Source organism: Hippocampus comes, unplaced genomic scaffold (genome assembly GCF_001891065.2).
Source record: "Hippocampus comes isolate QL1 unplaced genomic scaffold, H_comes_QL1_v1.1 scaffold17, whole genome shotgun sequence".
Lineage (NCBI taxonomy): Eukaryota > Metazoa > Chordata > Actinopteri > Syngnathiformes > Syngnathidae > Hippocampus > Hippocampus comes.
Genome location: NW_017805002.1, coordinates 1424741 through 1448847, shown reverse-complemented (window position 1 = coordinate 1448847; position 24107 = coordinate 1424741). Strand labels below are relative to the sequence as shown.

At 42.1% G+C, this 24107-nt stretch overlaps 1 protein-coding gene and 1 long non-coding RNA gene across 2 annotated transcripts; both read right to left on the bottom strand.

Moving 5' to 3' along the window:
- Positions 1-1634: 1634 nt before the first annotated feature.
- ece1 (endothelin converting enzyme 1) lies at positions 1635-18846 on the bottom strand. The gene is made up of 18 exons (XM_019857259.1): positions 18718-18846; positions 13918-14056; positions 11926-12138; positions 11710-11834; positions 10302-10448; positions 10150-10215; positions 8742-8930; positions 7605-7747; positions 6434-6548; positions 4739-4849; positions 4570-4668; positions 4397-4474; positions 4216-4319; positions 3624-3734; positions 3367-3434; positions 2649-2839; positions 2427-2522; positions 1635-1811 (listed from the first exon to the last, which is right to left on the bottom strand). Exons 1-18 carry the CDS (start codon positions 18844-18846, stop codon positions 1635-1637), a joined length of 2301 nt encoding a protein of 766 aa, XP_019712818.1.
- A 2996-nt stretch (positions 18847-21842) lies between these two features.
- On the bottom strand, positions 21843-22446 carry LOC109507660 (uncharacterized). The gene is made up of 2 exons (XR_002166508.1): positions 22180-22446; positions 21843-22133 (listed from the first exon to the last, which is right to left on the bottom strand). It is a non-coding gene; the product is annotated as an uncharacterized LOC109507660 (long non-coding RNA).
- Between the last annotated feature and the right edge of the window lie 1661 nt (positions 22447-24107).

Below are 24107 nucleotides of genomic sequence, written 5' to 3'. Positions count from 1 at the left end.
TTCAAAAGTTTGGGAAACCATGGCACAGAGTGACAGCAAGAAGAAAAAGCAGCTCACTGTGACTGTCACTGAACCTGACAATCTGTCCTACCGGCAGTTTACAAGACGTGACAGTTTATCTTTCAACTTCAAAAGGTATAACACCAGTGTTCCAAAAATAAAAAGCACATTTGTAGCGAAGCAGTCCACGTGATGGAAAATTGACTATTAAACTACTTATTTACAAATAGTTGGCTCTGTGAAGTGCCGCCCACCCATTAAGTGTGGGATTAAACGTCCAAGTAAAGCTTGTGATCTGCCTAGTTCTGAAAATCTATCTGGTTTGTAACAGCTTCCAAATTGAGTTTCTCCAACCATGACATGATCAGATAGGCTGAAAGGGATCCAGGGCCACCTTCAAGTGACTGAAACTGTGACACAGTCACATCAAAACGACATTACCACCAAATTTCTCTGCCTGTGACAAGGCAGCTGTGCAGGGTCATGTTTTATGTTTATCAGAAAAATTACCCACCTGTGTGCAAATGAGACTCATTGATAAACAACGTCTAATTCACTAATACCAGCACAAAGAGCCACAGGCAGTTTGAGTGAAGCATATAATGGCTTTCGAAGGCTGCTGTAAAATTGGCGCTCCTTTGTGGAAGCCTCATAGAGCAGTGATGCGGACAAGGCATCGTTATGCCCAGAGTGTTTGTGAGTGAATATTCATAAAGAGAAGCCATTGTATTTCTTGCCTGGAGTTCTATGGAATCGATTCGCAACGGGACAGTGGAACAATTAAGCCCGTATCTCACTGAGCGCGGAATGCTTGCAACGATAGCAAATGTTGATTCGTCGACTTTCTGACCAATTTTGATGAAAATCAGGCTATCACCTGTGTCATTTGCGATCTGACCATTCTGAAAATGTCATCTTTCTCTTCCGAAGTGCCATTGTTCTGCCACGGCGTTTTTGAAGCAAAGCTATTGAATTGCAAGTCTCAGCAGTCCACAGTTCATTCTTTGTAAATTTGGCCCAGCCGTGTAATGTATGAAGTGCTGTCTCCATCAGTGAAAATATCTCCTCCCCGCCTCCTGACACACACACACACTCACACACACACACACACACACACACACACACACACACACACACACACACACACACACACACACACACACACTATGGGCTCTGTTCCCTGAAGTAAAATAATGTAAGAAATCTCTCATGACATCTCTCGGTGTCATGTCAATGAAATCTGACTCATCATTGGTCCAGCAATGCATGGGGCGGAGTTTATAGTCGCTCACTTCCCTATGCAGAGCCAGCCCCTTAAACAGGCTAATTTCAGCAAGACAAGAAAACATGTGTTAGAATAATTTTTGATCTTTGGGGTATTTTTTACAAAAGCATGTCACAGACATGTTTTTAATACACCCGGGTTTTGAAGTGTGGGGAAAAAAAGAAGGCAAAATATATCTCCTTAAAAAACAAAAAAACTAAAAAAAAAAAGACTTGCTCAAGCAACCATCCACACAGAGCAAGCATGCTGACTCATGACAAACGCTGATGGGCAGTGAGTGGTTCTTCCCGCCAGTGAGCCTCTTCTATCCGTTTCCCCGTGTCCCCCCTCTGCTGTCCATTCTGAGCCATCACCAAAGCTTGCACTTGTGTTTGGGGTTCATAGGTGTATTTACTTTGCAGCCAAAATGCTTGGAGAACTCGTGCGAGTTGGAGACGGACCCGATGACTCGGAATCTGGACGGGCTGTGCGGGTCGGTGATGACACCCTCGTGTGAGCTCTCGGGCGTCCTCACGGAGCACCACACCTGATGCCAAAAAAAAAAAAAAAAAAGAAGCAACGCTCATCTTTATCTGTGATTCTTTTAGTGTCTCAGTTGCAAACTGCTCATGACACTCTGGCGAGATGGAACAGTTGGCCACTGATCTTAGCTTGTTTTGTTTTGTTTTATCTTAAATGTGTAATCCCAGCAAAGTTAGTTTGTCTCTTACACGGGCACATGGTGAGTTTGTCTTTGCTAAAGAGGATTCAAAGTGTTGCTTGAATGTGGATGCTGAGATAAGTTGTAAAACAAATCTTCCAGGGGTTATTTAACGACCAACAGATGATGGTCTTTATGACTTCAGAAGGAAATTAGAGGAAATCCTTTTTAAACAGTAAAAATAAAACATAATAAAAAAAAAACAAAAAAACGTTTATCTTGCTGAAGAAGATAAAGTTAAAAATATGTTCATTCATCCGTGGCATTCCTGTTCTTTCTTTGCGACAATCAACACTTTGGGGGAGTTTCGTAAAACAGTGACAGAAAACGTTGTCTGGGACGGGATCAATACACATTTGGACCAGTTCAATATGTGTCTTGTCAAATTTAGATTGAAAAAAAAAACACACACACACACACACTCGCACAGACGCCACCAACCTGTGCAAATCCCACAAAGAACAGCTGGTGGTTAGTCATTCCCAGAGCTGGCAGCGTGGCCTCCTCACCGTTCCTTTCGATCCAGTTCACGTAAGCCTTGCAGGGGAGGCACACCATTACGTTACACAAGCTGGACACTGACACTCAAAGAGGTAACGGTAGGTGCTGCGGTCGTGTTGAGCAACGGGGTTCAATTGGCAGCTAACTGTTTTACATCTGAACCTCATAGGCAGCTTTGAGTCCACCGTTGTCTGCGATGTTCTCTCCCAGCGTGTGGCGACCATTCAGGGTCTCCTGGTTGATGCTGTAGTTGCCGTACTGCTCCACCATGCACTGCGTCTGCTTTTTGAAGGCCTCCACAGATGAGTTCTTCCACCAGGAGCGTAGGTTTCCATCTTTGTCAAATTCTCTGCCTTTTTTTTTTTAAGCACAAAATCAGGACGCATCACTGATTATAATCAAACTTCACCTGTAAGAGTAAATAAACCCCTGCGAGCGGGGATAGAGACCTGCTGCAAATAGAAAAAAAATTGCAAATGACATCCCCCAAATATTTAGAATTGCCTATATTAATGGTGGGAATATTATATACTGTATGCCACAAACTATAATCCCAAGTACTGATAATTTCAATCATTTTACAAGAACCTTAAAAATGAATGGTTGACAGCTGGTTCAATTTCAGCAGCACGACATGCAACACTTGGCCCGTCCACAACATACAAAGCTCTTAAACAGCTGATATGTGTCATTTCAACATCTTGCTTTGACATAATTGCTGCTTTCATATTATGCAGGGATTTTTGGACGGCTCGCGGCAATCTCAGAGAGTTACAGAAAGAGGACAAAAACACATCGGTTAATTTGTGAATAGAAAAATGTAAATCTTCTGAGGATTAGTGTATCTGATTCCTTTCAACGAACAGAAATGATTGCCAACCTTGGTCATCAAAAGCGTGAGTCAGTTCATGCCCCATGACGACCCCAATTCCACCAAAGTTAAGAGCTCTGCAACAGACAAAAAAAGTAGTCTGAAGATGATTACGTTGATCATCGCAAAACAGGAAATGGAACATTAGCATTGATGTTGTTCTTCCCGTCCTCACACCATTGTCCCTTCTGGTTGAGATTCTGGAGTCGTTTGCGTTAAGCCAAAATGGCACTTACAATAAAAGGCGGCTCAAATTCAAGACTTACTTGGGCCAGTGGCGGTTGTAGAACGGCATTTGGAGGATTCCCGCTGGCAAGACAATCTCATTCTTGGTGGGGTTGTAGTAGGCATTCACAGTTGGAGGGGTCATGCTCCACCTGCAAAAGACACAAAGTGACGGTCCATTTAGTGCCAGGTCACATAAACAGTAGATACAAGTGACTCGACTTATGAGTTTTTTTTTTTTCTTCGATTCGAGCCATCATTTGCTAATTCTTTGCTTTGACTTGCGAGCTCAAATGTTAGATATGAGCCCTGGAGCAGTGACCTCATGTCACCTCACTTCACAATAAGCAGCGAGTGACTGATTCAAAAAAAAAGAGGCTTGAAACTGTTCAATGCACTACAATTACACTTTGGCCCTTTATGCAATTGATATTGAAACACAAATGGTGGAGCAACACATAGAGGCAGAGAATACAGTACTCGCAATGATCAACGGGGAGTTCAATCACATCCCCCTGTCACCCCATGTTCAGCAATTTGTTGTTAAAGTACTCCACATATAAAATTAAGTTGAGGTGCTCTCCTGACCGGCTCTACTATTCAACGCCCCCTCGGATGACCAGAGACACTCACTGGTTTCTGTTTGGAGCTTTTCTCAGCTGGTCAGCTGTCACCCTGGCAGAGAAGTTGAAGTACTGCATGACATTCTGGAAATACAGATCTGATACGACCTCGAACTGCAAAGAAAGATATTGGCGGTTTTGATGAGGCAAAGTGACACATGGTTGGTTTGAATATGACCACATTTACCTACATCATTGAACACTTTGTCCAGCTTGGTGGCATTCATGATGAACTCCGGATAGCCCACCATGTCGTAAATTGCATCTGCCTGTAAAAAAATTTGGATACTAAGACACACCAGGATGCAGCGATGTCCTCCCAATACTTCCACCCCGCCAAGGTCTCTGTTCTATGCCATCTCACCTTTTCCTTCGCCGCCTTTTTTGTGTCATCATCCATCCAGCTCACGTACTTCAAGCCGTCCTCAAACGCCCTTTTAATGTCACTGACCATGTCCACGGCCTGCGCACCGGACAGAAGGGTCCGGTGAGAAGAGCGTTATCTCACGCTGGCCGAGCACTTACGCACTCACGATGGCCTTGCTATCCTCGGTGAAGGTGGTCTTGACGAACATGGCGCCCAGAGCGAAGCCCAGGCCACTGTCTGTGTCGCTGACGCACAGCTTCCAGCGGGGAGTGCAGCTCTGTCACATCAAAAGTAGCAGGAGGTCAGATGATTGGAGGGTTAAAAATCGTCAAACGAATTTTAATGTTGGTAGGATCAGCCTGTCCACAAAGACAAAATCAAAATAGGGCGGGGAATGCGCGGGTGAGCCTTGGCTCATTTGCAGGAGACAAAACTGCTTGGAAAACAGTTGAGGCTGACAATTGGAAGTGTGAAACCTGTTCAAAAGTTTGCTCATCAAGGATTTCATTTGAGGGATACATGTGTAATTTAAAAAGCATTTTTCCCCTGGTTATTCCCAGGAAGCTGCTGCAAGATTTTTTCGTTTGTTTTGATGAAACACAAAAAATATGAATATATAAAAAGGGCGGTTGAATGGCAGGCTGCAGCGAGTGAATATTTCAGTAATTAAGTATCATTGAGATTTCTATAGAATAATTGTGGATTTGGGTATAAGGATATTTTTACTTAATACGTGTCACTTGACAACCAAAAAAAAAACAAAAAAAACCCCTTTGATCTCCTTTTTGAAATAATCAGCCTATTCTCTTTGTTAAATCTACACTGTGCATAGCAGCAAACAGTATTTCATTGTGCAGAAACATTTTCAGTGGGGCAATTTCATCCATCCATTTTATAATTCGCTTATCCTCATGAGGGTCACGGACATGCTGGAGCCGATCTCAGCTGTCTTTGGGCAGTAGGCTGGGCACACCCTGAACCAGTTGCCAGCCAATCGCAGGGCACACATAGATGAACAACCAACCGCGCTCACACTCACACCGAGGGACAATTTTGAGTGTTCCATTAACCTGCCATGCACGTTTTCGGAATGTGCGAAGAAACCGGAGTACCCGGAGAAAACCCACGCAGGCATGGGGAGAACATGCAAACTCCACACAGGAAGGCCGGAGCCAGAATCGAACCCTGCACTTCTGCACTGTGAGGCTGGTATGCTCACCAGTCATCCACCGTGCCGCCCGGGCAATTTCAAACAAACCTAAATTTAATGTAGCTACATGCATACATCCAGTAGATAAGCAGCCATGAGTCAGAAGGAGTTTGAGTAAATGGAGGGTTCGCGTGTAAAACAAGCCTCAGCTGCACTGCCGCATAAAACTCACACACAACTTTGTAATAACAAAATCTTTGTTTTTACAGCTTGACCCGCTTGCAAAACAAACAGGATCTCACCCTGATAAACGCTAAAAGGTCACCTGCACTCATTCCATGGACTTTTTCTCCCCTTGCCTGCTTTATGAAACACACCACTCCAGTCGAGGGGCAAGCCATTTCCTGTGTAGTACTGCAGCAAAGCATAACACTGCCAGAAGGCTCTCCCTAAATGAGGACTCTGTTTTTTTAAAACATATTTTCACTATGTTTAAGAGCTAGTGATGAGCGTAAAGTAAAATTGGAGTTTTAAAATGTCAAAAATAAATGTGTATGTGTGCTTGTGTGTGTGAGTTTCTAATGTATTAAAGCATTGTAGAGCACTTTGAGTTGCATTCTTATGTATGAAAAGTGCCAAATAAATAAAGTTTGATTGATTGATTGAAAAATGGGATACAATCAACAACAACAAAAAAAAATGTTCACTTACCTTTTTAGTTCCGTACATGACCTCTAGGAAGCGCTGCTCTGCATCCTGGAACCTTTGGTCCAAGATGGGCACCATCTTCCGTACCACCTTCATGATCATGTAGTTGTTGAGAAGGCTGAAAAGCAGACACTGTCACTGACTCACTGGGTAGTGAAAACCGCTTTTTCTCAAACCCTCCCCCCAAAAAATGCACCACTGTCTGTGACGTCAGTCTATGTGACGCAAGACCCAATGATCCAGACCAGTGGTTCTTAACCTTTTTAGAGGTACCGAACCCCACCAGTTAATATGCACATTCACCGAACCCTTCATGAGTGAAAAATAAATATATATAATTCAAGATATAAAAAAAACACATTTATTAAAAAGGGAAGAAAGTAAATAGAATTTAAAGTATACTTTTTTTTTTTTAAATTGTACGACGTACGATCACGACAGTCACCCGTTGACTACTAAGCGAACTAAATTTCCTACAGCACTGATTGGACAAGCAATGTCATGTGATCATCTGCAGCCAGTAATGGCCAAGAGGGCGTGTCATAACTAATTAACATGTTGAGTCAAGTGTGTCTCATCCTGCATGGAGGCTCCGTCGAACCCCTGAGACCGACTCACCGAACCCCTCGGGTTCGATCGAACGCAGGTTAAGAAACACTAATCTAGACCAAAGAGCGCCAATTGAAATGGGAAGCAGTACAAATCGATCACACCGAAATCGAAATCAACAGTCCGCGGACAGAGAAGGAAACGCATTGCCATATCGGCCTGTGGGCAGATTGCGACCATATCGAAGTGTCCTTGAGCAAGATACTGCACCCCCAGTTGCTCCTGATGCTGCATCATCAGTAGGTGAATGTGGTAACAGTGGAAAGCGCTTTGAGTACACGAGGTAGAAAAGTGCTATATAAGTGACAGCCCATTTGCCAAAAAAACAGGACATCACAAAAGAAAACTGAAAAACATGATAAATGAATTCAACCTAAAAACAATGCCAAAATTCCACTAGATGGCGCCAAAGTAATCATTTATTGTTTTAGCCAGAGTCCTAATCAGTGATTAACAGTTTGGGGGAGGGGGGTGAATCACAAATATGCTGATTAACGTTTTGGATATTTTGTCATAAATGAAGAGGAAGGGCCAGCATTTGACAAGCGAAGGAGGTAAATCAGACCTTTTATTGGTGTTTGTTATGAGGTCCGACACGTTCTGGAGGTACTCTTTGGCATACACGACCACCGGCTCGGACTCGTTGATGGACACAGGAGCAAACACCTCGTTGAGGTAAGGGATCCAGTCCACTGCAGGAGCCAGACTCTGCAAACAAAAAGGGCGACACTAGTTCAACATCAGGATGCTGCTGCTTTCGGTTAAGCTCAATCACCCGCTCGCGCTCTCTGGCACTCGCGCTCATGTGCAACCCCCCACCCCCGCGTCCGTAACAAACACAACAGAAGAGACAGTATGCCAGAGAAAGGCAGACGAACTGTCAGAAAGTCAACAGCGTGACGGGGCACAAGGGAAGGTGCTGGGTGGAGCTACGAAGATGCGCGGCCAATTAGTTCACGCGATAAATACACTCGTGCTGTCATTGGTTGATGTCGCGCCGGGAACCAATGATGCGTTTTTTTCCTGAATACAGAACTCTGGAAAAAAAACGCGATGTACTGAAGCCACAATAAATGAAGCGCGGTTTAGCGAGGGATCACCATAACGGAAATGCTATTGATCCATTAAAGTGCCCTCAAAAAAATCATGCATCTTAAATAATAAAAATAGCACTCCACAGTAACATATTTTATGAAAACAAAGTAATAGTATATTTGAACAGATTGCAAAGAATTAATAATAAATTAATGGACATTCTGCTGCATTCTGGTGTCTTGGCCAGAAGGGGGCGGTACTATACAAACGGCACTGACAGTAGATGCCATGATAAAACATAAAACTGCAAAAAAAGGTGCAAAAATAAAAGTTGTTTTTTGTTATATGTTCTAGCCGCATGTGTTGCTACCGCTTGTTTTCTAATATTGTTCATAGGTCGATAATTGCGGAGGCATCGATGCTAGTTTTGCTAGCACATCGATGGCGTTTTGCATGTAGGCCAAAGTTATTAGTGGTTTGGTTAAATACAAAGTTGTGATTCTCTTTTTTGAATCATTTATCACTAGCTGCCTAACTGCTGCTTTTTGTGAAGTTCGCTGCCTCGGTAGCTAAAAAAATCTGGTGAGCAATCTCTAAAAACATTCATAACTGGGTGTAACACTGTATTTGTTTTCTTATTGTGCTCAACCAATTAGCTCTAACTTACTTTCAGGTCTTTGGCCTCCATCTTGTGGTAGATGAGCTCCTCATCCCGTCTCGCCTCCAGGGGTACTGTGATGTTGGCCAGGGACGTTTCAAAGTCCAAAATCTCCCCCATAAGTAGCCGCGATGTTTCCTCGGAGCCCCCCAGCAGGACCCCTAAATCCACCAGGAAGTTGTGGTATGCCGTCAGATACTGCAAAAGGGATAAAGCAATGAGAGTGTGTGCGTGTGGGAAACTTCCTGCAACCAGACAATTAGCAGCAAGGTAATCCTCAACTATGCAAACAATCTCCAGTGGATTCCATCTCTGTTGCACAATTCACTCAATTCTTTTGTCTAAAAATCTATCAGAGATTTTTGGCCTAACAAGTATGAATGATACATATTGTGCTAATTGATTATGTTTGTACATTATGCTTTATGTGCCATATTAAGAACTAAGAACCAACACGAAACTTGAGGACCAGGTTTGGACGCCCCTGATCTTGTGAAATATTAGACTTATAAAAGTTAAAACTCATTACATTTTACTAGATACATACATTACACATCTGTGGTGAGTCAGTTTTAATCACCACTTTATGCAGTGGTGGTTAAGAGATTTATTTATTCCATGACTACACTCATAACTCAATACACCCATATCTCCAAAAAAACTTTCTCCATTGCCATTAAGAATAAAGCAGTAACACCCGAACAAAAATGCATTTAAAAACTTTAGAACAACATACACTCACAACATAATTATACAGAATGCAAATAAACTTTTGGACACATTTGTTGCTTCAACTCAATGGATATTGAGCTGCTCCTTCTGGGATGTGTGCCTTTGCCACCTGAGGGCATCATAATACTAACACACAGCTCTTCACCATGCTGCAGTGATACTTGATTTTTCAAGACAACAAAAAAATATACTCCAATAAGTATTGATACATTATCTGTCTGGACGTGTTGCTCCACCATTTGTATTCAAATATCCATTGTTTAAAGGGTACAACACAAACACGACTCGTTAGCCTGTCTACGGTGTGCCAGTTTGCATTGTTGGTTCGGAGTAAGATAAGACTTAAGGCAAAACGATGTGGTTGTTTCATATACGCCAACAGCAAGACTGTATTATATCAATATTGCGGTTGATGATTTGCAGCCCTACTTTAACGCTGATATATTTTGTATTATTACACTTAATAACGTTCATACTGTTGCCAACATTTCTGTTATCAATTGCTCTCATTCTCTCTCAATATGTGTTTGTTAGGTGTGTTGAAGACCTTAAAACAAATTTATGTGTCTAAAATGCTATTAAAAACATGACCAGGGCATATAAAAATAGGGCATTTCTATTTTGCAGATTTTCTCTTATTGATTAATTTGGATGGAACCTCCGTGTGTGTAAAACCACCATATACCTTTTCATTGGCTGTTTTGTTGAGGTAGTAATCCCTTGAAGGGAGTCCCAAGCTGGATTGATCCACCTACATCGACAGAATGTCAGACGTCATCACCCAATGATATCAGTGTCAGGTCTGCATTTGTCAGAATAAGTGCTCAGCTTACTCACCTGAATGATGTTAGTGGAGGAATTTTTGGAGTCAGTACTGACGTACACGGTGAAAAATGGCGAAGTCCGGTACTTTGCAGACACGGCACGGAGGACTTCCTGGAAATTGTCTTTGTCCCAGGGTCCAGTCAAGGCCCATCCTCCTATCTAAAGGAAGCAGCAGAACGTGATGGAAACACTGAGTGGCTGGAGCAAAGATTCGAATCCAAAACTCAGAATGGTCAGGCAGTCGTGCTAATCATTCTGTCACTGTGCTGCCTTCCTAAAATAATTTTCACTGTTTTTTTTTCTTTTATAGGTTTTAATTATCTGAAAGCTAATCATCAAAATTATTTGAAAAAAATGAACACAATTTCACTCTGTGTCATGAAACTAGATGAGTTTCACTTTTTGAATTGAATCAGACCCCGTTTGTCACCCAAAATGCAATGGAATGCATTCCACTGAAATGAATGGAAATGCAAATAATCCGTTCCAGCCTCCAATCTGAATTACAGATATCCTTTTAACCAGTGTGTGGTTGAAAAAAAAATCTAATGCTACAGAGAAAAAAGTGAAAACGCACGATGAAAATGAAATAAAACAATTGGAAAAAAATCACGATAATTTTTTTTTCTGCTCATTAATTATAAAGTAAGGAGAGGGAAAAGGGGAGAACTACAGCTACTCCACTGAAAAAAAGTATTCTTCCAAAATAACATGGGGAAATATTGATTCTTGTTTTTTTTTTTTTTGTTCAACTAGGGCTGCCGCAAACAAGTATTTTGCTCGTCAACTAGTCAACGATCATAGTCGTGGTTAGTTGACTAATTGGATCATATGTAAATTGCAACATATTGTATTAGCAAGCAGCTGCTCTTATTCAACCATCATTCGCTTATAGCTTGAATTTTGTAAAATAGTTATTATTGTTATTTCCGAATTCATTATTTCCCAGTGTCACATGAATTTCAAAGTGGGCATTCTAAAATCAATTCTGGCCAGTCAGAATTGGCCTTTCAGTGTTAAGCCTAGCAACACCCCACGGGATTGCATTTCCGCCTTTGTTTGGTTCCTATGTGTCATGACATAAAATTGAAATTAAATCAGAATTTTCTGTTGTTAGCAGACATGATATGTCTTTCCTTGGTTTGTGCGCAACAGCAGCCGATTAGTTTTACTGATATTGTGACTTCTGTCATGACGATTTCGCTGCACCCTCTCTGGAAAAGCATTCTTTCGAGGGATTTCGGTGAGAAATTTACAGCAATTCCAACTGGGAAGTGATCTTGACCTATTTTTCTTATGTTTGAATCACTAATCTGAAAATTGATCATTTTCACCAAGTCAAAATTGAATGGGCTCTAGCGCAAAACGAGGCTGTGCACCTTTATTGAGCTGAGACAGCAACTGCAGCCGACGCACAAACCTGCGTGATGAGTTCCTGCAATGGCTTCGCTCCCAACTCCTCGATCTTTGTCTCGTTCATGCAGGCCTGATAGTAACGCTGGGCCTTCTCCTCTGCTTGACTCAGATCTTTCATCGTCGTGTTCTCTGCTCAAATCACACCAATAACAACAACAGCAAAAACGATCACGGCAATGTGACAACAAAAGAAACATCAATCGACTCCTCCGATACTCACCTAATAATTGCTTCATCACAAGCATGTTGCGCTCCCACAGCTTGCTGAAAGAGCCCCAGCGGGACTTGCCTTCGGGGAGGGGGTTGTTGTTCATCCAGCCGCCGCAGGCATAGCTGTAGAAATCATGGCAGGGGTCCACGGAGCGGTCCAAGGCTGACATGACGGCGCTGGCCACGGTGATGCATGGCTCGGTCAGGCAAACGCCTGGATGTGCTGAAGAGGAAACAAAAGCGGGTTGAAATCATTTTATTCCTTCAGCTGAGTAGTGTGGGACATGTGGTTTTTGAGCAACAATGTGAGTCATTGGAAAATTTTTTTTTTGAAACGAGAGACAGGACAAATGAATAAAAATCTGGAAGGCATCGTTTTTTGACGGGCTCGAGCCAACATCCCCCTCTCATAATAAGTGAGTTTTAGTAATTATTCACATGTCAGAGTGTGACAGATTAGAGACTCTTGGGCACCTCTTCACAGTAACCAGAATGATTCTTGGTAGACCGTCGACCTCAACCAAGGGCCGACTATTGTAACGTGCCGCGTTCTGGTCGTCCTTGTTCCAATATTACAAGCCTCCAGCATCTTTGCTAGGACTAAAAAGTTGGATAATATCACCTCTACAGTGGCCAACTTGCACTGGCTCCCTGTCCTCTCGAGATGTGATTTAAAGGTTTTGCTCCCATACTCACAAAATGTTACATGGCTCAGCACCTTCGTATCTTGATGTGTTAGTGGTACAGTACCATACGTTCCATCCCGAGTCCAACACGCGCGACATGCCTGCTATCCTGAGGATTTCAAGATCTAAAAAGAGGCGAGCGGGTTAAACAGTGTTCCTCATTCTTTATTTATCACTCTGGAAGTCCCTACCTGTGGAAAGAAGAGCAATTAACTCTGTAGGAATGTGTCAAGCTGGACTTGATATTTATTTTTACACTCTTGTATTCAGTTAAACCACACCTAGAATACAAATTTCCTCCTGACCGGCATTACGCCCTGACATGGGGATTATGGCCTATTTAACTGCTGTGTTTTTCGCATTTGGATAATTATGAATGTAAGTGAACAAAAATGGCAGTTCATTCTTCTCTAAATGTATCCTTAGACAACTGCGCGGGACAGAGTTCCGCTAAGCAAAGAGGTTAGCACCCAGAGGAGAATTCATCCCTGTTCCTTCCATTATGCCGACGTATGTCATGACATAGACTCTCGTGAATGGCAGGAAGTGGCAGGAGGCGTCCCATGGCAACCCAGAGGAAAACCCACATACGAAATGGCTCATCCACAAGCTATTTTCTTATTATTTTTTGTCGGGATGTTGAAAACTCACGGGAGAGGCTGTAAAGGTGTTGCTTGGAAGCAGAGCCAAAGGTGTGGCTGCAGCATTTCCATACAATCACTATCCAAATACAGCCATGTGAATTTATTTTGTTTGCATATTTATTTTTTTGTTTGAATATTTATTTTGTAATAGGTTTACGTGACCCACGGCGTGTCTTAACAAAAAAGGGAAAGTAACAAAAATTAAACAACAGAATGTAAAGAATTTAAAACATCATACTTAAAGGATTTTTTTTTCAAATTGTAAATATGAACTAGAATAGTCCTCGGTAGCACCTACGCCTCTGTGAAAATGTCATATGGGATTTTGTTTTGTTGTATTTGCTTGGCAAGCTACTTTGTCATGCATGGCGGATAACATTCTGAGCAGATAGTGCCACTTTTATTTAGGGTTTGATAAACATTAACAAAAGAGCGATTGGCATCATTCACACAGTTTCTTGACTTTTAAGAATTCTGTCAACCGTGCGAAAGTGATTGCCCATAAATCTCGTTTTGAGGCAAATTAAGGCAAAATGGAATGCATCGGTCAAAAAAAGGACAACATGACATCATTTGTGGGAAGGTGAGTCATATCCCGTGGACGGCACAACTCCTTCGGGCAGCATTATCCAGCTCATTGTGTTCAGGCTGGCGATGAAAATGAGTACTCACTCTGCCGGTAGAACACGGCGGTCGTGATGAGCGATACGAATAGGCCTGCAGACAGCACACACACGAGAAACAGAAGCTGCCTCTCCCTCTGCGTTTTCTCAGGCCAACATGAGGAGCCACAGCCCTGCCGGAGAGTCACCTGTACACACAGTGACACCTTTTAAAGGGGACATATGATGGTCAAGTGACTTTTTAATGGCCTTTTAATGGCTTTCATGCGCTACTTGCGTTTTCCCCAATCCTCTGTTATTTGCTAAACAAAAACAAAAAAAAAAAAAAAACTTTTTTTTGCAGTTTTTGTGGGCAAGACTATCTCCAGCGGCGCCCATATAAATTGAGTTTGAGATCCCCGATTTAGTCTTTTGATTAAATTTAGGAATATGTTTTTGAAACTATGTTTTTGTTTGACTTCAGACCCAATTTGAAAGTGCTGCCTCCGTGAGTGAAGATAGAAATCAATGCTTTTCTTTCTCACTTTTCTTTTCAGAGCCACTCACCTTGTCACGATCTATCTCCTTCCTTAGTCATCGTGGTAACAAAGCCATGCTCACCATCGGTCCAGCGGGAGCATGATGAGCACTGGCAACAATCGTTTGCGTCCCTGCTATATCTCTTTTTTAAGCAACTGTTTTTTTTATGGGGGTTTATGGACTATTACTACAACAGATTATGTAGTATACTGTAGCCTCAGTTAGTGATGAACTACAGTGTGTTCTGACCCCCTATATCAAGACAAAGCCTGGAAAACCTTTGTAAAGGTGTCCATAAGGGGTTTTCTCAAATTCACAAAAATACATTTGGCTCACTGAAAACATATCGCTGCCCTGTCATAAATGCAAATCCCCTGCGGAGTTACAAGATAATTGAGCATGGAGTGTTTCCTCTCATGCGCAGAGACAATACAGTGCTATTTGACATACCCGTAACCTGAAGACTGACCACAAAACAGTAAGAATGTAAAGAATTAAGGGGGTGTGCAGATTTCAGGTCCAACAACCTCAAGTGATGGGTCAAGAGAATGTGTTCCCTACAAGAAAGTTGCCAAACTGCAGCGCTTATTGGACAGCTTCCACCACCACATCATCCTGCCGTAGCAGAATCCACTCCAGAAAAATCGCATTAAAAAAAAGAAATAACATGATTCAGCTTGCTCTCTATTCAATAAGATTAGTCCAAGTTAATGTGGCCGTATCCAGTGCTAAAGTCGCAGTGTTCCTCAATCACTCAGTTTGGACCTAAACTCGGTTCAGTAGAAAGAAAAATCCACAAGGGGAAATTTCTCTCACATTTTCGGGAAAACCTCAGTGAAATAATCTACTGCAAAGTCAAACACTCACTTTGGCCTCTCAAACTTCTCAGACTCTCTACCGTCTGTACTGAACAATATCAGCTGCACAATGTGAGGTCTTCAAACGAACGCTTAAAAAAAAAAAAAAAAAAAAAAAGTGTTTTGATTGGAGCAGACCACCCCCGACACCGTCTGTGAGACAGCAAGCCGAAAGAACACTCAATCACGTCCAACGAATCTTCAGGCAGTTATTTACTGCACTTCTTCATGCACACATAACTCTAATTATCCAGTCTGGGCCCAAAGTTTACATACATAAGTTCTGTATACATACCTATGATACCTACAATAACAATGGCGTCTGAAACATCATTTTCCTATGTATGGAAATTTCTGGCCCACCCAGATTATTTGAGATTTTTGCATTGTCAGAGAAGAGTTTTAGTCTAGTTTATTCTTTGTTGGTAGTGGAAGCGAAGGAGAGTCTTCTCAGTCTGTGCACTGCATGTACACACACGCTTATTTTTAAGGGTAATGTTCTAAAATGACTCTGAAATCATATTAAAGTGTTTAGGGACCATAGCTTTGCAGTATATTTAGTTTATTGAGGCACATAGGAGGAAAATCCATATGAACACAACAAAAACAAACGACTATAATTTTTTTTCCCTTTCTTCTCAATTTGTTACATCTAAATTTGTTTTCGTTGTGTTCACATAGGTGCCTGAAAAAAATAAATATACCTTACTTTCCGCACTAAAAGGCACACCTAAAAGCCTTCCATTTTCTTAAAAGCTTACAGCGCGCCTTAAAATCTGATGCACCTTGTGTATGGTCATTACGGTAATATTTCGACATTTTAACAGCACCTTCGTGTATCTTGGACTGTCTGCGATGGTACGGCTGGATGTATAGTTGAATGGCTAGAGGAGCTGAGGATGAGGAGATTTCTGATTCTTCCCAGATGTTTTTTTTTCGTTGTCCTCCACTGGGGTGAAGATAATTAACCCTTTTATGCACCCTGTAACCTGATAACATGATAAGCTGTCCACTGTCGTAACCGCTGTCCCTGAAAGGGTTAATATTTGTCAACTGTCATTTGAAACCCTTTGAGGCTCTTTTTTTGATGAAGGACTGTATAACTAAATTTGACTTGACTTGAGCGAGGAACGTCATCATTGTGCTCGGAGGAGATATGGAGAGGAGTTGGCATTTGAAAAGTGAAGCGGATGCAATTGGGACCGGAAAAAGGAGACTTGTAATCCTCTTTTAGCTAGAACCGCTTCAAGCAATAAAACATATGTAGGAAAGGAGAAAAAGATGTTATTGGTTTGTTATGTTTGTGTTATTTTTAATGTTTTACTTTACCTCATGTGTTGCACCTGTTGTGAAAGTGCTATATAAATAAAGTTGAGTTGAACCAATTCAATATTTATGATCTGAAATCTTTATGTGCGTGTGGTCAACATTGAGTTTGGCCCAACAATTGATATGTGTGTACCAGGCCTAAAACATTATGTTTAACTGCACGGGACAATTTCCGGGTTCCCACTGTTTTCTTGAAATTATGTTCCAGGACTTTCCCAGGGCCATTTCATCTGCTGTAGTTTGAGTCAACATAGACTCATAAATTCCACCCCCAAATATTTGGAGACGTGTTATTTTCTATGATCGTATCTTACATTTTGTTCATTTAACCAGATTGCTTCAATATTACAAAAGACCAAACTGAATTGGCAAAAAAAAAAAAAAAAAAAAAACGGCTCTCACACAGCTGTCAATGGATTCTCATCATTCATCCAAAAGATGCCCTTCAAAAGAACAACTTGTTCCCGAACGTCACAACACGAACATAAGATCTCATTTGGATGTCGACATGTAAATTGCGTTCATTGCCAATTAAATCCAGACAATGGCACTACAGCTGAATGACTACTGAGCTGTTGATGGGTTAGAGCAGTGGTTCTCATCCTTCTTAGAGGTACCGAACCCAACCAGTTAATATGCACATTCACCAAACCCTTCATTAGTTAAAAATATTCATTTATTCATTTTCCGATTCGCTTTCATCCTCACAAGGGCCGCGGGGGGTGCTGGAGCCTAGCCCAGCTGTCTTCAGGCAGTAGGTGTGGGACACCCTTCACCGGTTGCCAGCCAATCGCAGTAGTGAAAAATAAATATCTTTTTTTAAGAATTCAAGATATAAAAACGCATTTATTAAAAACAGAAAAAAGTAAATACAATTTCAAGAGATAAGTATCCTTTTTTTTTTTTAAATTGTACTATCACTACGGTCATGTAGTGACTACTGAGCGAACTAAAGTTCCCGCAGCACTGATTGGACAAGCGATGTAATGTGATCTTCTGCAGCCAGTGATGGCCAAGTGGGCGTGTCATAACTAATTGACATGTTGAGCCGGGTGTGTCTTAACCTCCATGGCAGAGGCTCCGTCGAACCCCTGAGACCGGTTCACCAAACCCCGAGGGTTCGATCGAACCCAGGTTAAGAACCATTGGGTTAGAGGGAGGACAAAGCCCATGCTCGCAAGCATGGCACCGCCGATGCCAGATTCACTTGCGCAGGGACGTAACACGAACTAAACCATATGAAAACTCAGTGCTCTGCTCTTTTCGCATATATATGTCATAGAACTCTCGTTCACATATTTTCTATTTCCGCTGTCGGACAATGGAGCAAGTATAAATGAGTGAGTAAAAAGTGGCCCACTAAGGCCACCCGTTACCCATTGCTACTTTCGAAGCCGTCGTCATGGTCGCTGAGGCTCTACTGAAACGAGAGAGATATATCTCTGAGCGCACAGCCAAAATTGACGCCAAATCTACTTGAGCTCTTTGTCACTTCATGGAAGAGACAGCGAAAGGGAGAAAAACTTTACACTCGATATACAGGGCCACAGCAACACTCGTAAACTTTGGAGAAAAAAAAAATCCTTACTTGGGTCTGAAAAATCAGTAACCAGGCACACAGGGCAGCAGAACTGTTCAAAGGGAATATGCAATTTGATTGGTTGGTAGCGTCACGTGGGGCACCGTGCCGGCTCAGAGACAAACATGTCTGTTTAACCCATCTGCAATTACCCACACGGCAGTGAGAAGCAGAGGGAAGAAAATTTATTTTCCAAGACAACCCAAACTTTTCCAGGACATTTTACTTTTTTCTCATTTTCTATGTATTTTCCATGACTGGAAAATTGGTCACAAATTTTCCAAGTTTCCAGGATGTGAGAGTACCCTGAATTTGTTTCAGCTTCCATTTAGACAAAACAGGAAAAAACTGAAGAGACGAAAAACAAATCTCGAAGGCACATAAAAAATACTTTCCTTCCAAACTCATTTGATACAATTGTTTAAAAATTAGAACGTGGCTCGTCGCTGACTTCTTGACACTTTACGTTTTACAGGTTTATCTAGATGAATCCAAAAGAACATTTTGGAAATGTTTTCATGGGATGTAAAAGCCTCTCAAGTGATATTTTTGTTGTCTGTCTTACCTGCATGGGTGTTGACTGGTAGATGTCATCGCCGCCAGAGTCCACCAAGTCTTCCTCGTCCAGTGTGGCTCTCTTGTATGATGACATCTGAAAAGTCAGATGCATAAGAGAGTCCCTGAGTGCCTCCATGCTGCTTCTTCGATCCCCTTTAGCTGTCTACTCCATGGCCACGTTTGCGGGTTCGGGTTTCGCCCCGGCGTCCATTGCAAGTGAACGATCAGGTTGGGCCGGTCTGCTGCACTGCTACCAGTATTTCAAAGGCATTCCCTGCCAACCCCCATGGCAGCTGACACCGTACGTCACAAGACTAACACCTCCCCATAAAAACTTGAGGTCTCCTCTTTTACAGCTTCCTGGTTCCACCTGGTGCGAGGGAATACAGAAACATTGGAAAAACAGGAAGAAGTGGTGACTGCGACTTGTGTGTCTGGGCACATTCCCAGAAAATTTTGGGCAGACAAAGGCCACACCTCGTCTCTTTTCCATAGGACAAGACACTCTGAGAAGGAGGCGCCCTAGGAAGCGTGTTCCCCTCCCATGGCATGCTTGCTCCATCACCACGGTAACCGACACCTGATAGTGTCTGGGGCGGCCTTGTCTCCTCTTTAAAGCGTCATCGCCAGCCCTCTCTGATGTCTCTTTTTCTTTCCAGTTCAAACTTCCATCCATTTTCGAATCAGCTTATCCTCACAAGGGTCGTGGGTGTACTGGAGCCTATCCCAGCTGTCTTTGGGCAGTAGGCGGGGGACACCCTGAACTAGTTGCCAGCCAATAGCAGGGCACACACAGATAAACAAACATCCGTGCTCACACTCACATAGGGACAAATTAGAGTCCATTAACCTGCTATGTATGTTTTCAGAATGTGGGAGGAAAACGGACTACCCGGAGAAAACCCACGTGGGCATGGGGAGAACATGCAAACTGCACACCAGAAGGCCAGACCCGGAATCAAACTCAAAAAATAAAAGCCTTCTATAAAACTTACAATGAAGGAAACACATGCTGTATGTATGTAGGAGACTGGACTGTCTCAGAATTGTTTATGTTATTCATTCCTTTGTTGTGTGTTCACAAACGCCCCCATAGAATTTATTTTGTGATTTCCTCGCTTGATTTTCTGTTTTGGTGCATTATTTTCGCTTTTCTTAGTGTCATTGAAGTGATCATTAATTTCCGTTTTTCGGAGGCTGTCTTTGAACGCCTCTCGAGTCGAACGAGAGGAGAGAAGGCACGGAGTCGGACGCAGACATGTCTGTGTTTGTCGAGACTGTTAAAAGCATAAATAATGTGTACGTTTTAGATGTGTCTGTGTTTGTCGAGACTGTTAAAAGCGTAACTAAGTTTTTAAAAAACCAAAACCACACCTTTTTTCGGAGCTGCAACACGTACCTATATCTACATGAGCTATATTAGCCTACCATCAAAATGACTAAGTTTGCTACAATTACATGATGAGCCTTCATGATTAAATGTTTTTTTTCCGTGCAGTGCATTCTGTAGAGCAGGGGTGCCCGACCTTTTTTGGCCGAAGATCTACTTTTCGTTCAACCAACCTACCGCAATCGACCCGCGCATACACAACACACTTACAGACGCATGCCTACCTACCTTCGTCGAGATCTGACGCGGAGGCATGGGACACACTTTTGCAGCGTTTTTGACGATCGTAGCTACGATTTTTAAAAGTGCTTCTCACGGCCCTCCAGATTCTCTTTGCCAGTGCCCTCGGTGAATTGTGCATGAAACGCCGTTTTTTTTTTTTTTTGTTTTGTTTACATTTTATATTATTTTTTTATTTTTTGCAACAGCCACCTGCCTTGCATCCCGCCCTGCTAATAGAAACGTGTGTCGCAGGCTATGACACAAATCTTCGTTGACAGAAATGTTGAAATGTAATATTTATTCTACACATTTTTACAGCATTGGGAAACGTTACGAATGTTTGTGTCATGTTTTTACTCCTACAGAAACCATATTTAAAACAAAAAAATAAATTTCCCTCCCACATCTTTTTCCATTTTCAAACATTTTTTATAAAGCTCCAGGGAGACACTAGATGGCGCTAAAGAGCCGCATGCGGCTCTGGAGCCGCGTGTTGCCGACCCCCGCCATAGGGTATGTAAACTCAGGTGCACAACTGTACATTAACAATATTCAGAGCTGCAAACAGTGATCAATAGGCCCTTGCACCGCCTTTTATGGTGAATCCTCAAAATAACGATAAAACCTTTACACCATTCTCTGCACACAATACAGAGAAGCAATACAAAGCTTCACAATTTACAATCACACATTTCCATTGCCGCATATTTTGGGCAAATTCAATGGCTGGAATTTTTTACGAGGAACATGCCTACTAGACAAGCAGATTTTTTTATGGATTTCTGGTATGAGGAGAAATGTAAAAAAGAACAACTGGTACGTAAGCTGTTCCACTGTAAATGAATTCTGAGCCATCTCGTCCGGCTCACATCTAAATAAGCTCGTAATCCAGTAACCCGATATGTTTGCTACTTGACCCAGACAGCTACCCGAAAACCACAAATGCCATGCGCTCACACGTCCATGATTTGTTGTACTTCACGACTTGTTTCACATAAACACAAGGGAACGGGCGGTCTTATCCCACCATTGGACAGTCCAGGTAAAGAAAGAGAGCCATTTAATTAATTTCCCTGGAAAGATGATGCACGTACCAGTAACACCAGGTGGAAGGAGCTCAAAATATTTCTGACAGTAAAGGTTCATGTGGATGCGCCTCTGCAAAACAACAACTGCAATGTTTTTCACTTTGCAGCCAACCACGGAACCACACTGCATTAGCAGGTCATGAAAAGTTTATGGACGATGACCATGTTGTTGTAAAATGCACATTCCTCAGGACAGCAACGTAGGCAGTTAACTACTGACTAACGCAGCCACCTTCCTTTGGTTTTACAAACACTGACAAGCACTTTGCTGAGGAATATATGCTGGTACAGAGAAAGACAACAAACAATATGAGATACTCAAATCAAACTACGTTTTTTACCACTTTGGGAGTAATCACAAATGTCACAAACAGGATAGTTTTTTTTTTCCTACGACTAAAATATTTTCTTGAGAATGTTGAAAGTGAGGTGTTTTTTGGTTTGATTGTTTTTGCGTGTTGTGGTTATCACATCTGCCTCACAGCCAGGCGAGATCTACTGTCCTGCGGTGTGAGGCGTGTTCAGGCAGTTTCCTCCCTAATCTGCTCGTGAAACAGTGGGGGACGACAATCGGAAAATTTAAACCTGTTCAACAATTACGTCAAAAGTGCTTTCAAAAATGGCACTCATAAAAATACGAGGAGAAAAGCCTTCAATCCAGTTACCAGAAAAGCTAACAATTGGCCTAGCTTGTTTGATGACATATTTTATTTACAACGGCTCCTTCTTTTGTGTATTTTCCAGCAGTCGGGCATCATGCTGAATCTACTGCCAAGCTGGTATTGGTCCTACGACTGGAATTTGAATGTCGGACCTTGCTTTGGCCCTCGATTTTGCCGTGTCAACGTAAGAAAAAAGAGGCTTTAAATATAGCTGACACACAAACGCACGCAAACAAATACACTGTTTCTTTGTACAGGGAAAATCATTTAAGCAGCAGCACAATGTTGCACTTAAAAATGAGAACACGGCAACAAGCCTCAGATTATTTCAAACCTTCAGCCAAAGGTCTCTCTCTCTCTCTCTCTCTCACACACACACACACACACGCACACACACACACACACACACACACACACACACACACACACACACACACACACACGGATGTGGTTCTTTGTACAAGTAACACACAGGAAGAACCACCCACAAGACAAACATCCATCCATCCATCCATTTTCCAATCCGCTTATCCTCACAAGGGTCGTGGGGGGTGCTAGAGCCTATCCCAGCTGTCTTCGGCAGTAAGTGGGGGACACTCGGAACCGGTTGTCAGCCAATCGCAGGGCACACAGAGACGAACAACCATCCACATTCACACTCACACCTCGGGACAATTTAGAGTGTTTCATGAACCTGCCATGCATGTTCTTGTACAAACAGATGTGCACAAACAGACACGAGTAAAAGTCAATGTTAGTTTCACACAATGACAAGCGCGACAACGCAAAATGACACACACAGGCACACCATGTGCCACTGCACACGCAACATGAGCTAACTTGTTGGCTTTCCGATGCTGCATCACACTGGTGCTTGCTGTTTGTTTGTTCTCCCATATGGAATGGACACAAAAAAACTGGGCCCATTACTCAACAGGCAAACACTCGCGCCAAGCCGGCTCTTGCACTTCACTGTTCACACGGTCGCGGTCGGCCTGCCTTCTCGAGAGCGAAAAATAGCGGCGCGGTCGTCTCAGGGTTTCGCTCCTGACCCCGGACGTCAACACTACGCAGGAAAAGGTCACTTTTTTCCCCATCGCGCAGCAATGACATTTCCTTTTCGGAGAGGAAAACACACTGATAATCATGGGAGTGCGGATGCGGGCAAATAAAGCGAACTAAGCTGCTTTCCCATCAATATTAAAGCAAAAAAAAAAAAAAAAAAAAAAAAAAACGTGTTTATTTTTAGGAGCAGCATTGCGAGAGAAAACAGCTTGTATTGGCAGCCACGTGGTTATTAATGTGCATGCTGCAGCTCAGCAATTCTTTACATTCCTCTGTGCGTAGTTCAGGTATTGTGTCTGTGTGCGTGCGTGCGTGTGTCAGAGTTATAATAGTTTTGCATTTTAAATTACAGTATTTTATTTCAGTTTGTATTAATTAGTTTAGAGAGCAGGTTTTTTGTTTGTATTAATTGGCTATTTTTCTAAAATACTTTGTTTTAGTTTAGTTTTCATTAGTGTATACTGTATATATATATATATATATATATATATATATATATATATATATATATATATATACTGATGAACCTCGAGTTATAAACTTTATTTTTTGCCTGATCCCATTGAAATGTGAAACTTGAAATGTTCATCAAGGTAATATTTCCCTTTAGAATGAATGGAAAAGCAATTAATCCATTCCAGCCCTCAAATAAGGTTATACATACCTTTTTTTTCACCAAAGTGTCGTTAAATATAAATATAATACATGATATTATTTACTGCTCATCAACCAGAGGAGGAGAAAAAGGGAAGAGGAGTCGAGCTCCTCCATTAAGAAATAGTCTACTTTCATAATAACATAGAGAACATCTAATTCAAGTGTTTCTTATTGCGTTTCTTTTCTAATTCATGGATTAATTTTGCCAGACAAATTCAGGGAATTCAATTGTTGCGTCACGAATACGATCAACAGCACCATGTTCCCACTGATCATCCATGAGAGGTTCCTAAAGGTTGATTGGAGTTGACTA